Raw genomic sequence first — 13,649 nt, 5'->3', positions numbered from 1 at the left:
GTCCTTCCGCACATGAAACACCTCACTGTCCGCTGAAAAGTAGCATCTGGTGACTCCATGTGTATCGGAGGACACAAGTGGTTGTCTACTCTACACCCTCCCCAGACCAACACAGATGGGCTGCCAGCAACACAGACTATACTGCATATACATTAGCAACAACACACACACACACACGCACGCGCGCACACACACACACACACACACACACACACACACACACACACACACACACACACACACACACACACACACACACACACACGCACCCATGCGCACACACAGCAAAGACTGTTACGAATGTACTTGAGTGAAAGTGCTGTCAAACTGATCCCCAGGAATTGAACCAATGCATTTTACGGGGAAGAAGAGTAATTAATCACTTTTGGTCACTGGCCCATTGGCATCTATTTATCATCCAACCAAACCATCTGCTATGTTCCTCTCCTTCCAGATTGCGCTCCCTGCTCACTTGGACAATGTCCGGGACAGGCTGGCAGAGAACATCCATGAACTATGGGGGATGAACAAGATCGAACTGGGTTGGACCTACGGCAAGGTACTGGCTGTACACTCCGACGCCATCCCTGCACACACTGCAGGGAGCTGATGAAACTAGGCTTCCATTTGTAAAAATAAAAATCACACCCGTGTGAACTGAGTGGTGTAAGGTCTGTCTGACGTAATGAAATCATGTCTGACGTAATGAAATCACACCCGGATGTGATTTCACAACTGGCTTTTTTTGTGCAGAAAAAATGACCACGGTTGCTATGTTCACCCTGTTCACCCGGGTGTGATTTAATTACGTCAGAAATTATTTTGAACATAGCAACCATGCTCATTTTTTTCTGCACACAAAAGCCAGTTGTAGGAGTGGTTTACACCACTCAAAAATTAATGAATGAAACTAGGGTTAGGGTTAGGGTTAGGGTTAAAAAAAAAAACTAAATGAAAGAGGGGGGAGACATTTTTTATAACCACTTAATATAATACTTAATTATGACAAATATAACCAAATATAACCAGTCATAACCATAAGGAGTTCCCAATGCAGCTACGCGCAAATATGGTGTATGTTGTCTAGCCTCAATGTGTCGTCATGGCATCAGGTGCAAACAAATCAGTCGGCTCCATATAAGGGTGCATTATAGAATGGTTGTATCATTTGGAGCAGCTACTCGCATTATTGCGTCTTTGCCGCTGGCTTCCATTGACAATAAATTGTAGACTGTATCTTAGCACATGCCTCATGTGAACGCAACATAAAGGCTCAAAAGAGGGCATGCCCATATATGGGCATATACTGATGACATCAGGGATCTACATATGGTCATAAAAGGGAGATCTCCATATATGGGCACAAAACTGACAGACAGACGGGTACAACGGGTACTCTGGCAAAGCCCTCGCACTCGCATCACTCAGACATATTGGTCAGATCATAGGTGTGGGCCCAAACTCTGAGGGCTACGTAGCAGACGACCCTCTAGTTCAGGGGTGGGCAACTTTGAAGAGGCAGAGGGCCATCGGTGATGTAAATAGGTTTTCAATGTGATGAGTCCCGGGATGCAGGGATGGTCTTTTAGATGAGTCCCAGGGACTTTTTATCAGTCCCACTTCAACGACGTTAGGAGTCATATTTTGCCATTTTTACAAATTGTATAATGTGGTTATATTCATGTAGAAAACAGAAGAAGAAATGATTATTATAAACTAGAATAAAAAACAGTACAGTAGTACAGTAGTGCATCCCGTGGATGCAGAGGTCGTTGTTTTATTGCGTCCCTTAACTATAAACTGCGTTTTGGGATGCAAAAGGCACCCTATTTTAATCATCAACATTATAGTTCCACACTCACTCCAGGGGGCCACATTGCATATACTGTCGTATGTAAAATAGCAGATCTACAAGTTCAAAACGTGTCGCACTGCAACGTGTTTTCAGCTTGTAGATCTGCTATTTTTGCTATATATTAATTGAAATCGTGAATTATTGTTTTGCTATTTTTGAATTGGAATGCTTAAAAATATATTTTTAAATGAATTTCAAATGCATTTAGTTATGCTTATGTTAAATTTTTTAACTTAAATGCAAATACATTGGACATTAAAAAAAGACAATAACATTTGAATACTAGTCATTTAGCTATATATAGACTGAAGTAATTAAAGCGGGTCATGTTTGCATATTTGGAATTGTAAGAGCTGAAATCAATAATATGTCAGTATTAACCTTCGGGCTGCATTAAGTGAAGGTGGCCCCCGGGCCGCCAGTTGATTTATGTATGCAATTATGTATGCTCAAGTTTAGACAAATTTGACCAAAATAGTCACACCAGTGTTAATGTAGCCTGGGGTCCACCTATGCTTTCTATGGCATAGGCAGCTCCCGGCAGGATCCACCGGGAGAATCTAGATGCAGCTGCGCGACATGAGACTAATTAATTAGAGTGACAGAGAGAGAGAGGAGTGTGTGTGTGTGTACGTGTGCATCAATTTAACAAAGGTGCAGACGATCAGAAATCCGCAGAGAGTGATCGACGTTTGCGTTACTCTATGCCGAATTGAAGTGGACTCAGTCCCAGACTTTTTTTTTCTCTGGGTTTCCGAGGCTAGTGTTAATGTGGTTCACATATTTTTAACTAGATTGTTAACGCAATTGTTAATTGTGTCAAACAGTCTATGAACCAAAAGAAAATGCATGTATTTGATTCAGTCCGACCAGGAGCAAGGATAAAACAACATATCCCCACCGGCCATACATTTCTTTTTGTAGGGGATACAAAAGCAGATGCATGGACCCCCCCCCCCCCCCCACGCTGATCCCACTCAAGCCCGGTGACACGAGTAACATGACCCAAATTCTCACCTGTCTATCAGAAATCAAATGTTGGGATATCCCAGAACTCTCTCCAACGTAATGAGTCTAAAAAGTGAGATCCTCTTATTTGGCCCATCACATTCCACCATCCCCTTCCAGTCACATCTTGGCAATCTGTCAAACAATGTTAAGACCTCGGCCCACAACTTGGGTGTGATGTTTGACTCAGACTTGCCTGTTTCTTTCAACTTCTTTCCAAACTAGGTATTTTTTATCATTTGCAGACCTTGAAAAAGTCATTCATGTTTTTATTTCATCTCGCTTAGACTACTGCAACTCATTATACTCTAGGCTTAGCAAAAAAGTAATCTCCCGTCTTCGACTTGTACAAAACTCCACATCTAGACTACTAACAACTTAAGGTCTAGGAGACATGACCACATTACACCAATCCTGGCTGTTCTCCACTGGCTGCCGGTGACTTTTACCGTTGACTTTTAAGATTTTATTGATTACTTTTAAAGCCATGCGATGCCTGGCTCCCAGCTATATTTCGGATATGCTGGAACCATACAGGCCAGCACGCACCCTTAGATCCTCAGGTTTGGCTCTCTTAGAAGTTCCCTCGACTCGCCTGATCACCATGGGCAACCGGGCTTTTGCTGCCAGGGGGCTCAGACTCTGGAATGACCTGCGTTTGGCTTTAAGGCTAGCAGTGGAATCTTTTAAATCACTAAATCACATATTTCATATGTGTACACTAAAGCCTTTCCTTAGTTTTATCACGTTACATGTTTATCATGTCAGTCTATATGATATGATTTGTTTTTTTTTATTTGTCTTATATTGTTTGTTTTATGCATTTAAATTGTTGTTTGTTATCCCTATGGATGTGTTTTTACCATGGCATTGTAAAGCACTTTGTAAACATTGTTTCCGAAAAGCGCTTTATAAATAATTGTTATTATTATTATAAGTCACACGCCATAGCTCTTCGGTGCTATAGTTTCCGTCACAGCATCTCTCCCCTCAAAGGCATCACACAGACCGTTTTGGCAAAATGATCATGCTGCCTTCCAAAAATGTGTCATTTAGATTAATTACGATGCATGACATTGGCACTCAGGCGAGGAGGGGCCAGGGCCTTGTCATTTATACTGGACAATATTTAGGTACCAGCCCTGACCCTCAGCCTGAATTAACATTTAGTTCCACTTCATTAGTCATTCTGAAAGTGTTCCCACTGCAGCCGTTTTCGGAGATGGGCGATTCCATGGCGATTCCATAACCAATTACAATAGCAAAACATTTCACGTCATTGTCAAGCAACCCTGGCCAGCTTGCTAACAAACAATTAAACTCTTACCAGATTGGGTATTTACCGGTATCCCCAAGATGAAAAACTGGTAGCTTTGCTAGTGGGTAAAGTTGTAACAATAATGTCCTATCCTTTCACATTAGACTGTTCCCTGCAATCAGAATATCGTGTAGCCGGTCACAAAATGCGATACATCACAGAATTTGTTGTAACACTGAGATTCATTTCTTCTTCATTGCATTCAATAGACGCTGATTGGACTGGTTAGAATTTCAATCAATACAACACACTGGACAACAACAACACCAGACCCTAAATTCCAACATACAGAATTCTTTGAATTGGCATGAAATTCCGTGAATGGTGATTCAGGGGCTGGAGCCAGCCAATTTAGGAACCGCAGATGCTCAGCATTTAATTTAGTTTGAACGAGTCCTCATTAGTCCTTCAAAGTGACATTGTCCCCAAATCCTAGATAGGAGAAAGTTTGAACAAAGGTACAGTTACTTGGCAGGGATTCACACTGATATGGTTTATAAACTTGGTTATGGATTGGCTGCCGCTACATCATGTCCGAGTGCTCAGCCTGTGTACTGCATGTGTTTGGGGACACCTACAGTACAGTACACTTATTGGTTTCCTGTGGACAGCAGAAGATACCCAGAGGTAGCGGTTATGCCACAGTCTTTATTGAGAGCCTGGGCACAGCAGCGCATTGCTCTCAATTAGATGCTCACGCAGACATGCCCCGCTGTGGATCATCCCTCCCAGTTAATCGCATCATTTAAAACATCAACACCTGAGGATTTAATTATTCAGGGCGACAATTAACTAACATGTGAATTGTGACTGCACAGAGTAGTCACAGAGTAGACTGCACAGAGTAGAGTAGTAGCTCGCCCCTCCTGGAGAGTAGACTAAATCTCTCTATACCTGTGCTTTGTGCAAAGGTGTGAGCACTGTGAGGTATACTTTTGCCTGTTGGCTGTGATCAGTGTGATGTGTAATTATTCTTTCCATATTTATAGAATCTACCTTCTGTTAGGATGTTGATTGATTGATTGATTGATTGATTGATTGATTTATCGATCAACCGTAATCATGCCTAAACCTATTTTCTCTCCAGGTTCGTGATGACAACAAGAGGCAGCACCCTTGCCTTGTGGATTTCACTAAGCTGCCTGAAACGGAAAGGAACTACAACCTGCAGATGTCCAGCGAGACGATCAAGTAAGTCTGAATGCCTCTGCTAAAGAATCCACTTACATATTCATAGAAAACCCACTGCTCTCAGCTGGATGCTGTTGAAGCACAGATTAGGCCAGGATTAAAGCAGCACCTTCTAATGAGTTGTATCTCCTCGCTGTGCTCCGCTATTGATTCTCACAAAGTCGAGAGTGCAAAGTCCATTTCTGCTAGCCACTGAGTCATCGTTCTGTGGAATCATTAGGCTTGGCTCTCCACGCGTAACTCCCTTTTACATGGAGCTTTGTTTAGATATGCAATCTGTCAGCACTGTATACATGCAGTAGTTATCCTCGGTATATTGATTGACTGAGATCTATCTGTGGGCTGTTATTTATTTTTATATTTTTAAAGCACGCTCACTCAACAAATTGATGTGATAACATTTCTTATGGTTGTCCAATATATCTTTGTCTGTCTGTGTCCACTCAACCTTTCTGCTGTCTGGTGTCTGTCTCTGTCCCTTTCTCAGAACGCTGTTGTCCCTTGGCTGCCACGTTGCCCAGTTCCACGTGCACGCTGCGGATGATCTGAAGAAAGTCAAATTACCCAAAGAGTACGACCTTTTGTTCCTACTCTGTGTTTACACAACCACGACCAGGTCAACAGGTTAGAGTTACATTGGCCCATATGTGAGAGGACCTGTACATCTGGGTCATGTCAGCTGACCACAAAGAGGACAGATGCTCTGCTCCACCTTTTTATATTTTCCCATGCCTGTTGCACCAGCCAAGACCTGCAAAGGACACGGTGACAATACATGAGTAGGAATACCTTTGGTTCAATTAACCAGATGAACCCTAGTGTCCCTATTCTGGGAATAGCATTCTCATTCTCGTTTTGACACATTTTTAGGTTGTGCTAACAAATTTAGTATAGACCCCTGGGGGACACCAGTCAACTATAGGGTTTAAGTGGTTTTAAAGATGGAGTGCCGTGATTTTTTTCCACCCTAAAACATGATCATCAGGTCTTATTGTTATATAAGGAGGTATCATTTTTTCAAAAAAGTGTACAGTATTTGTTAAAATGTTGTTTTTATTTGGGCACACCCACCAGTTCATTAAGTATGCCTGGTTTGCCTGGTCGGTGGTGATGGGTGGTGATCCACCTGAACTGAAGCCGCACCCACAGCTGTAGTTGTATGATAAAGGGGGAGGGGTTAGGGGAGGGGCTGATAGTGTGATGTCACTATATTACTGTTTACTGTATTTCATTGGCCCGTTTGACTGTCAATGGTTCAGCCTCCAGTAAGAAACCCTAAATACAAAGTTAATACACCATTGCACATAAAAACGACTCCAGGGTGTCTAATGAAGTACTGTTACTTCATAGACACATGAAAAACTGGAAAAATACAAAAATTGTGGCACTCCCTCTTTAACATACAATTGATTCAGACATAGGACATGACATAACATGGCATATATATCTAAAGAAACTGCAACAGAATTCAAAACAAAACACCTTGGGGTTCAATCTCTGCCAGCACCAACATCTCTTGTTCTAAATATTTCTGATTATGTCATTTGGACCTTGACCTTTGACCCAAACATTAATCAGCTCTTCAGTGGAGACTGCTGATCGTTTATAACAAGTTTCATGAAATTCCACCCATCGGTTCCCAAGTTCCTTCGCTCACGGACAGACAATTGCAATAACCTGGGTCATGAATAGATATCTTGACAGCTGTCATGTTGTGTCATTTGCAGCTATTCGATGTCTAACGGTTACAAGCCTGCGCCACTGGATCTTTCTGACGTGAAGCTGTCTGCAGGTCAGGAGGTTCTGGTAGATAAACTGGCGGAGAACGCCCACAACGTGTGGGCCAAGGACAGAATTAAACAAGGATGGACCTATGGCATCCAGCAGGTAACCACACTCCAGTGGTGGAAAAACTACTCACATGTTTTACTTAAGTAAGAGAATAATATAGAAATACTCCGGAAGTCCGGAATTCAAAATGTACTTAAAGTACCAAAAGTAACACTACTCATTATACAGAATGTCCCATTTCAAGTTTTCAAATGTATAATAATCTTTTGAAAATAGCCGAAATGTATATTCGGCTGAAGTGGTTACTGTATGTTTTGTGATAATAATCCAAATTTACAAAGTAAATAGTAACTAAAGCCATGTCAAATAATTGTAGTGGAGTCGGCAAGTACAATATTTGGATCTGGAAGTGAAAGTATTGGAAATTGGAAATACTTAAGTAAAGGACACATACCTCAAAATTGTACTTGGTTAATACTTTACACCACTGCCACACTCTCACTGTTAACCACGTGATCCCTACTGTCCCTATTCTTGGAAAGAACATTTAGCTAATATAGAAGAACATTTGGCCAAAAATAGAAGAACATTCATTGAAAATAGCTTTGCTATTTGAAGTAAAAGGAAGTATATACTGTAGGGTTTAAGTGTATAAACGAGGGCCAGCGTAGGTCTGCTTGGTCTTTACAAAATAATGGAGACATTTCATGATGACACAACACCAGCTGTGTGGACTTCAGATTACATCTCAGATTAATTGTCTTTTTATTGACCTAATGAACTAATTACTTCTACACAAAATCAGATTAGATGGATATCTTAATGACTCTGCACTTTTGCTGATGCACACACAACTCAATCTCTCGAACAAACTTGGAAACAGTAGCTACATGCACATTATCTGCCTGCCCCTTTGGCACTCTGTTGTATTAGTGTGCAGGTCTCGGTTCTACCTGCCTATTTGCTCTGAATTATTGTAGAGCTGCAAATATCAATTATTTTCTTAGTGATTATTCTATCGAATACAAATAAACAAAATGTTGTTTTATTTGTCAAAATCAATTGTCATAAAAATATATAATTGATTTAACCGATTAGTTAATATTTTTGATTGTGTATCTTCTCTTGTTTGTGCTAGGATTTGAAGAGCAGACGTAATCCGCGTCTGGTGCCATATGCTTTACTGGACGAGCGCACCAAGAAGTCCAACAGAGACAGTTTGAGAGAAGCCATCAGGACTCTAGTTGGATACGGATATGATATTGATCCTCCAGACCAGGAAGGTGAGGATATGGTTTTATATGGTCGTGTTTTACTGCTTGCCTGAGTCTTTATACGTATGTCTTATGAGTTATGACCCTGATGTCAGTCTTTCAACATGCTGAATGAAGACCTCGTTTCAGTTTGGAGGTCAAAAAGGATAAGGATGAATGTGCCATGTCATATAGCATTGCATTCAACGTATTCAATAACAAACTTTATTTTCCTTTTGAAAATCACTTCTCATCAAGCCTTATTAATTCTCCTCACCTTTGTAGAGTTTGTGTTCAAAAATCTATACTTAAAATAGCAAAATACAGTAGCAAGTTCCTATCTGTTGCATTATCTTATTGGATGGTAATCAATATCAGCAGCATATCACACTGAGACCAATTTCAGTTTTGTGATCTGTGTGAGATTAGGGGCCTTATCTGGATCTTCCAATTTTCTCCTTGCCAATAGCTGTGCATGGCCTGGATAACCAGGACAACCTAGACACCATTCGCTTATTCCGTGTGGAGAAGACGTACGCAGTGACAACAGGAAAGTGGTACTTTGAGTTTGAGGCCGCGACCGGAGGCGATATGAGGGTGGGCTGGGCCAGACTTGGTTGCAGACCCGATGTGGAGCTGGGATTCGACGACCAAGCCTACGTCTTTGACGGATACAGGGTAAAACCAGCTATACTGTAATCGGCAACATATATTAGTTATATTGTACCTCTGTAGTAAAAGTCATACTTGGCATACTTTGCTTACAATGCTCTTCACTGAGCTTTCCAGATGCTTGTTATGAATAAAATAATTGTGATCTGTACCAACACATGAGAAAATAGCTGATCTACAAGCTCACAATATGTCACTGCACCGTGTTTGCTTTGTAGATTAGCTATTTTCGGCAAAGAGATTTGGTGTAAATAAAAGCAGGGGACTAAGTACATTATAGACCTCCGTTCAATGGAGTAGTGTTTAAGTTGTTAATAATGCGACAAATATATATTGTACAGTAAGTCTTGTCAATAGTAATGTAGTATCACAACAGGAGAGCTGGAAAATGAGGGAGTTCTCTAATTGCTGCCAATGTTTTGTAACCACATTTTCCATAAAGCCAGTAATGGTGCTTGTGTTTTGTTTTGTTTTTCCTCAGGGTCGACGTCTGCACGCCGGCAGCCGATACTTTGGGCAGACATGGAACGAGGGAGACGTGGTTGGCTGCATGATTAACATGGAGGACAAGTCTATGATTTTCACCCTCAATGGAGAGCTCATAATCACAAGCAAGGGCTCTGAGCTGGCCTTCATGGACTTTGAGACGGAGGATGGTGAGTTTTCAACACTATAGGCCCTACGGGTATAAAATGTGTGGCTCTTGTATGGCCTAAAGTTGTTATGCAGCAAAAACATAAACTCATGAACACAACAGTGTTGCAGTTCAATAATCAGCTAATTGCACTATAAACTAGAAAAAGTGCCCCTCGGGGCACAGGTCTCTACCATGCCAGGTCAGGTTGTGGCCTCCTGGTGGCGCTATAATAGGCCAATGTGAAAAGGGTGACATTTGTTCTTACTCCTTTGATGGCAATTGGATGATTTGAGGCATTTTGTTCCAGAAATGTGTTTTGCAAAAATCCAAGTGCGTGCGTGCGTGCGTGCGTGCGTGCGTGCGTGCGAGCGTTATGGCCTTGGGATATAACTGTCAACTTAGCGATGTTTGATTCATCCTTAAGTGGCTTAAAAAAACATCCTGTCCAGTAGTGTCAAGTAGTAGTACTGTGCTATCTTTTTGAGGGGCACTAGCCCATCCTATTTTCAGCTATTAGTGTAGATTTTCGTCATACACAAACATTAAATTCCCAATGACAATGAATGGAGAATGTGTAAATCGAAGCAAATCGACATGTTACGTCATGATGATGATAAGAGCATATTATGATCACTTCACACGGGTGTGATTTATTCCTCTGTGTGTAAAGCATGTGCAGCAGTTGCATCTGGTTTGACCGTAATGTAACATTCTTCTGATCAGTGTTTGGAATTTTGGATCTAATGTATTGCGCCTTTTGTGCAGATCCAAATAAAGTATTTCAAATGTGTGGAGCCTTTCAGTCTTTCAGTTGATGTTGACTTGAGCACAAGGGTTGTAATGACCCCTCCTGCGACCCCAATCAGCATGCTGCATAGGTCAATACTCGGACATAGGGACATACTGTACAAAGTGTACATACAGACCTGCACACATAGCTCTTCATTGAAGACGGTCTGCACCGCTCAAAAACTCTGCTAACACCACCCCTCCCTCCAGGCTTCGTCCCAGTGTGCAGCGTGGGAATGTCCCAAATGGGCCGCATGAACCTGGGAAAGGACGCCAGCACTTTCAAGTACTACACCATGTGTGGACTCCAGGAGGGCTTTGAGCCGTTCGCTGTCAACATGAACCGCGACATCACCATGTGGTTCAGCAAGCGCCTGCCCACGTTCTTCGATATACCCAAGTCACACCGCCACATTGAGGTAGATATACCCGAGTCACACCGCCACATTGAGGTAGATATACCCAAGTCACACCGCCACATTGAGGTAGATATACCCGAGTCACACCGCCATATTGAGGTAGATATACCCGAGTCACACCGCCACATTGAGGTAGATATACCCAAGTCACACCGCCACATTGAGGTAGATATACCCGAGTCACACCGCCACATTGAGGTAGATATACCCGAGTCACACCGCCACATTGAGGTAGATATACCCGAGTCACACCGCCACATTGAGGTAAAGATATACCCGAGTCACACCGCCACATTGAGGTAGATATACCCGAGTCACACCGCCACATTGAGGTAGATATACCCGAGTCACACCGCCACATTGAGGTAGATATACCCAAGTCACACCGCCACATTGAGGTAGATATACCCAAGTCACACCGCCACATTGAGGTAGATATACCCGAGTCACACCGCCACATTGAGGTAGATATACCCGAGTCACACCGCCACATTGAGGTAGATATACCCGCGTCACACACACACACACACACACACACGCACGCACGCGCGCGCGCGCGCGCGCGCGCGCGCACACACACACACACACACACAGTTATTTACTCACATATCAGACAGTCTACCATATATTGACTGACTCGCGGCATACTTAATATTTAATTTAGGATAAAACATATCCCTACCGGCGTTTCCACCTGACAGTGATGATACTGTATGTAGTTCATATCCAATACATGATAAACATGTACATCAACTTGGGTAGTCCAATTTTGCAGTTGAATGGCTTGTAATGAGAAGATCAGTGCTTTTTTCATTGTAGAATACATTTCACATCTCTGCATGTTTCATGTTTGAGTCAACCATGAATGTATGACTTTGGGATACATTGTTAATTAATCTCATATATCAACACATTCATTGCTTGTCTGAAACTCAAAACATGTTTGGAGTCATAGAAGTTCACATGAACCCTACCATCCCTAGTCTGGGCATGTAATAATTGAATATTCAGCCAAAATATGCAAACATGGACAAAAATAGCATATCTACAAGCTCGTTGTGACGTGTAATGGCTATTTTCTGCAAATGTTCTTTCCAGAATAGGGATTGCTAGGGTTCAAGTGGTTAATCTCCACCTCTCTGTCGTCTTCATGATTGCGACTTCTCAGGTGACGAGGATTGACGGGACGATAGACAGCCCGCCCTGCCTCAAGGTGACACACAAGACCTTCGGAACACAGACCAGCAACAACGACATGGTGTACTGCAGGATGAGCATGCCAGTGGAGTTCCACTCCACTGCCAGCATTCTAGATGAATCGCAGAAGCTCAGGTTAGACAGAGTTTACAGTAGTGATTCTCAAACCTGTTTCATGTCAAGGAGAAATTCACGTCATGTATTTGGCCATGGACCCCCACCAAGACAATTACAGCAAACAATTAGTCTGTTTTGCAACATGTGGTGATGTCACTTTTGTTTGTCCCTGCAGTCAACCTCCAAAAGAAGATGACTATGGAAGAATCACAACCGTAAGCCTACAACACAACTCGTTCAGTGTGCTCTTCCTCTGTTTGAAAGGAATAGTTCACCCAAAAATGAAAGTTCTGTCATTATCTACAAACACCCATGGCAACTGAAACATGGATGAAGTGTATTTGGCCACACTGACCCAGGGACTGCTGCCCCCCTGTCCGGATACTCTGTGCTGTTTCACTCAGATATGCAGTGTTCACATAAGATAACCGCATTGGTCGCTGTTGTTAATTGGAGCAATGCGTCAGCTGTCAACATGGCCGCTATCTCTGGGTGCAAGATGTGCCTCATAAGGCATGTATGTGTATGGAAGCAGGAGGTATCTACACAATTACAATCATAACTCGTGTAATTGTTCAACTGATTTTCAAGCGTTTTTGGTGTTATATAAAAATGTGTGTTTTCATACCAAAAAGTAATTTTAACCTTCAGGTACACATTTCTTGCTGAAGTTATGGCAAGTTGCCTCCGCCTACATTATGTGCTTGTCCCGAGAGATACCCAGGTGTTCCTTGTTAATCTAGGTCCTGTTGTTGTCAGACTTTGACAGCAATGGAATTTTATAACCCAGATGCAATACGAGACAACCAGATTTGCTATTTCAATATTCTGATTACAAGCCAAAAGCAAAGCCAGGCAACCAGAGTGAAGTAATAGTTGAGGTGATGAGACGTAGCTTGAGCAGACAGGTGAAGATCCAGTTCAGTGAGGCAGACACCAGATACAGGGCCGAACGGATGGTCACTGCAAACACAGGAGAGAATGGTAACAGAATTACTGAGAACCCAGAACCTCCAAGCCCGGGTGGAACACGAGTCGTGACTGATTGATTGCAGCCACAGAGTTTATATTCTGGTGGTAGCAGCATTTGAATCGATGTTTTATAGAGCCGTTTATGATAAGCAGCTCCTATCTCCACTTCTGCAATCAGAACATAGAGGTTGAATTAGAGAATGTGTAGTGACAGAAGGAATGTAAACATGGGAGAGAATCATTGTGTTTTATAGTGTTTTGATTTAGAACATGGAACATGCTTTTTGAGTAATCTATGGAGTAATCTTTTTCTTCTATTGATAATGAATATTGAATATTTTTGGAGAAAGCTGCTATGATGTCTTGCTGGCAAACTCCTTGGGCCCTATTAAGCAAGACGAAAAACCCATGCGGTAATACAGATTTCGCC

The 13,649-nt window shown here is 42.2% G+C and overlaps 1 protein-coding gene across 1 annotated transcript in view; it reads left to right on the top strand.

The window, feature by feature from the left end:
* Window positions 1-13,649, top strand: part of ryr3 (ryanodine receptor 3) — a 181,780-nt gene that overhangs the window by 60,917 nt on the left and 107,214 nt on the right. Inside the window, exons 21-30 of the mRNA XM_079525534.1 lie at window positions 455-559; window positions 5,269-5,372; window positions 5,860-5,943; window positions 7,100-7,259; window positions 8,302-8,446; window positions 8,886-9,094; window positions 9,570-9,744; window positions 10,725-10,933; window positions 12,102-12,265; window positions 12,423-12,462. Coding sequence (XP_079381660.1) covers window positions 455-559; window positions 5,269-5,372; window positions 5,860-5,943; window positions 7,100-7,259; window positions 8,302-8,446; window positions 8,886-9,094; window positions 9,570-9,744; window positions 10,725-10,933; window positions 12,102-12,265; window positions 12,423-12,462 — 1,395 coding nt within the window. The remainder of the gene's footprint in view (window positions 1-454; window positions 560-5,268; window positions 5,373-5,859; window positions 5,944-7,099; window positions 7,260-8,301; window positions 8,447-8,885; window positions 9,095-9,569; window positions 9,745-10,724; window positions 10,934-12,101; window positions 12,266-12,422; window positions 12,463-13,649) is intronic.

This window comes from Electrona antarctica, assembly GCF_951216825.1.
Source record: "Electrona antarctica genome assembly, chromosome: 17".
NCBI lineage: Eukaryota > Metazoa > Chordata > Actinopteri > Myctophiformes > Myctophidae > Electrona > Electrona antarctica.
This window is presented reverse-complemented; position numbering and strand designations above follow the sequence as displayed.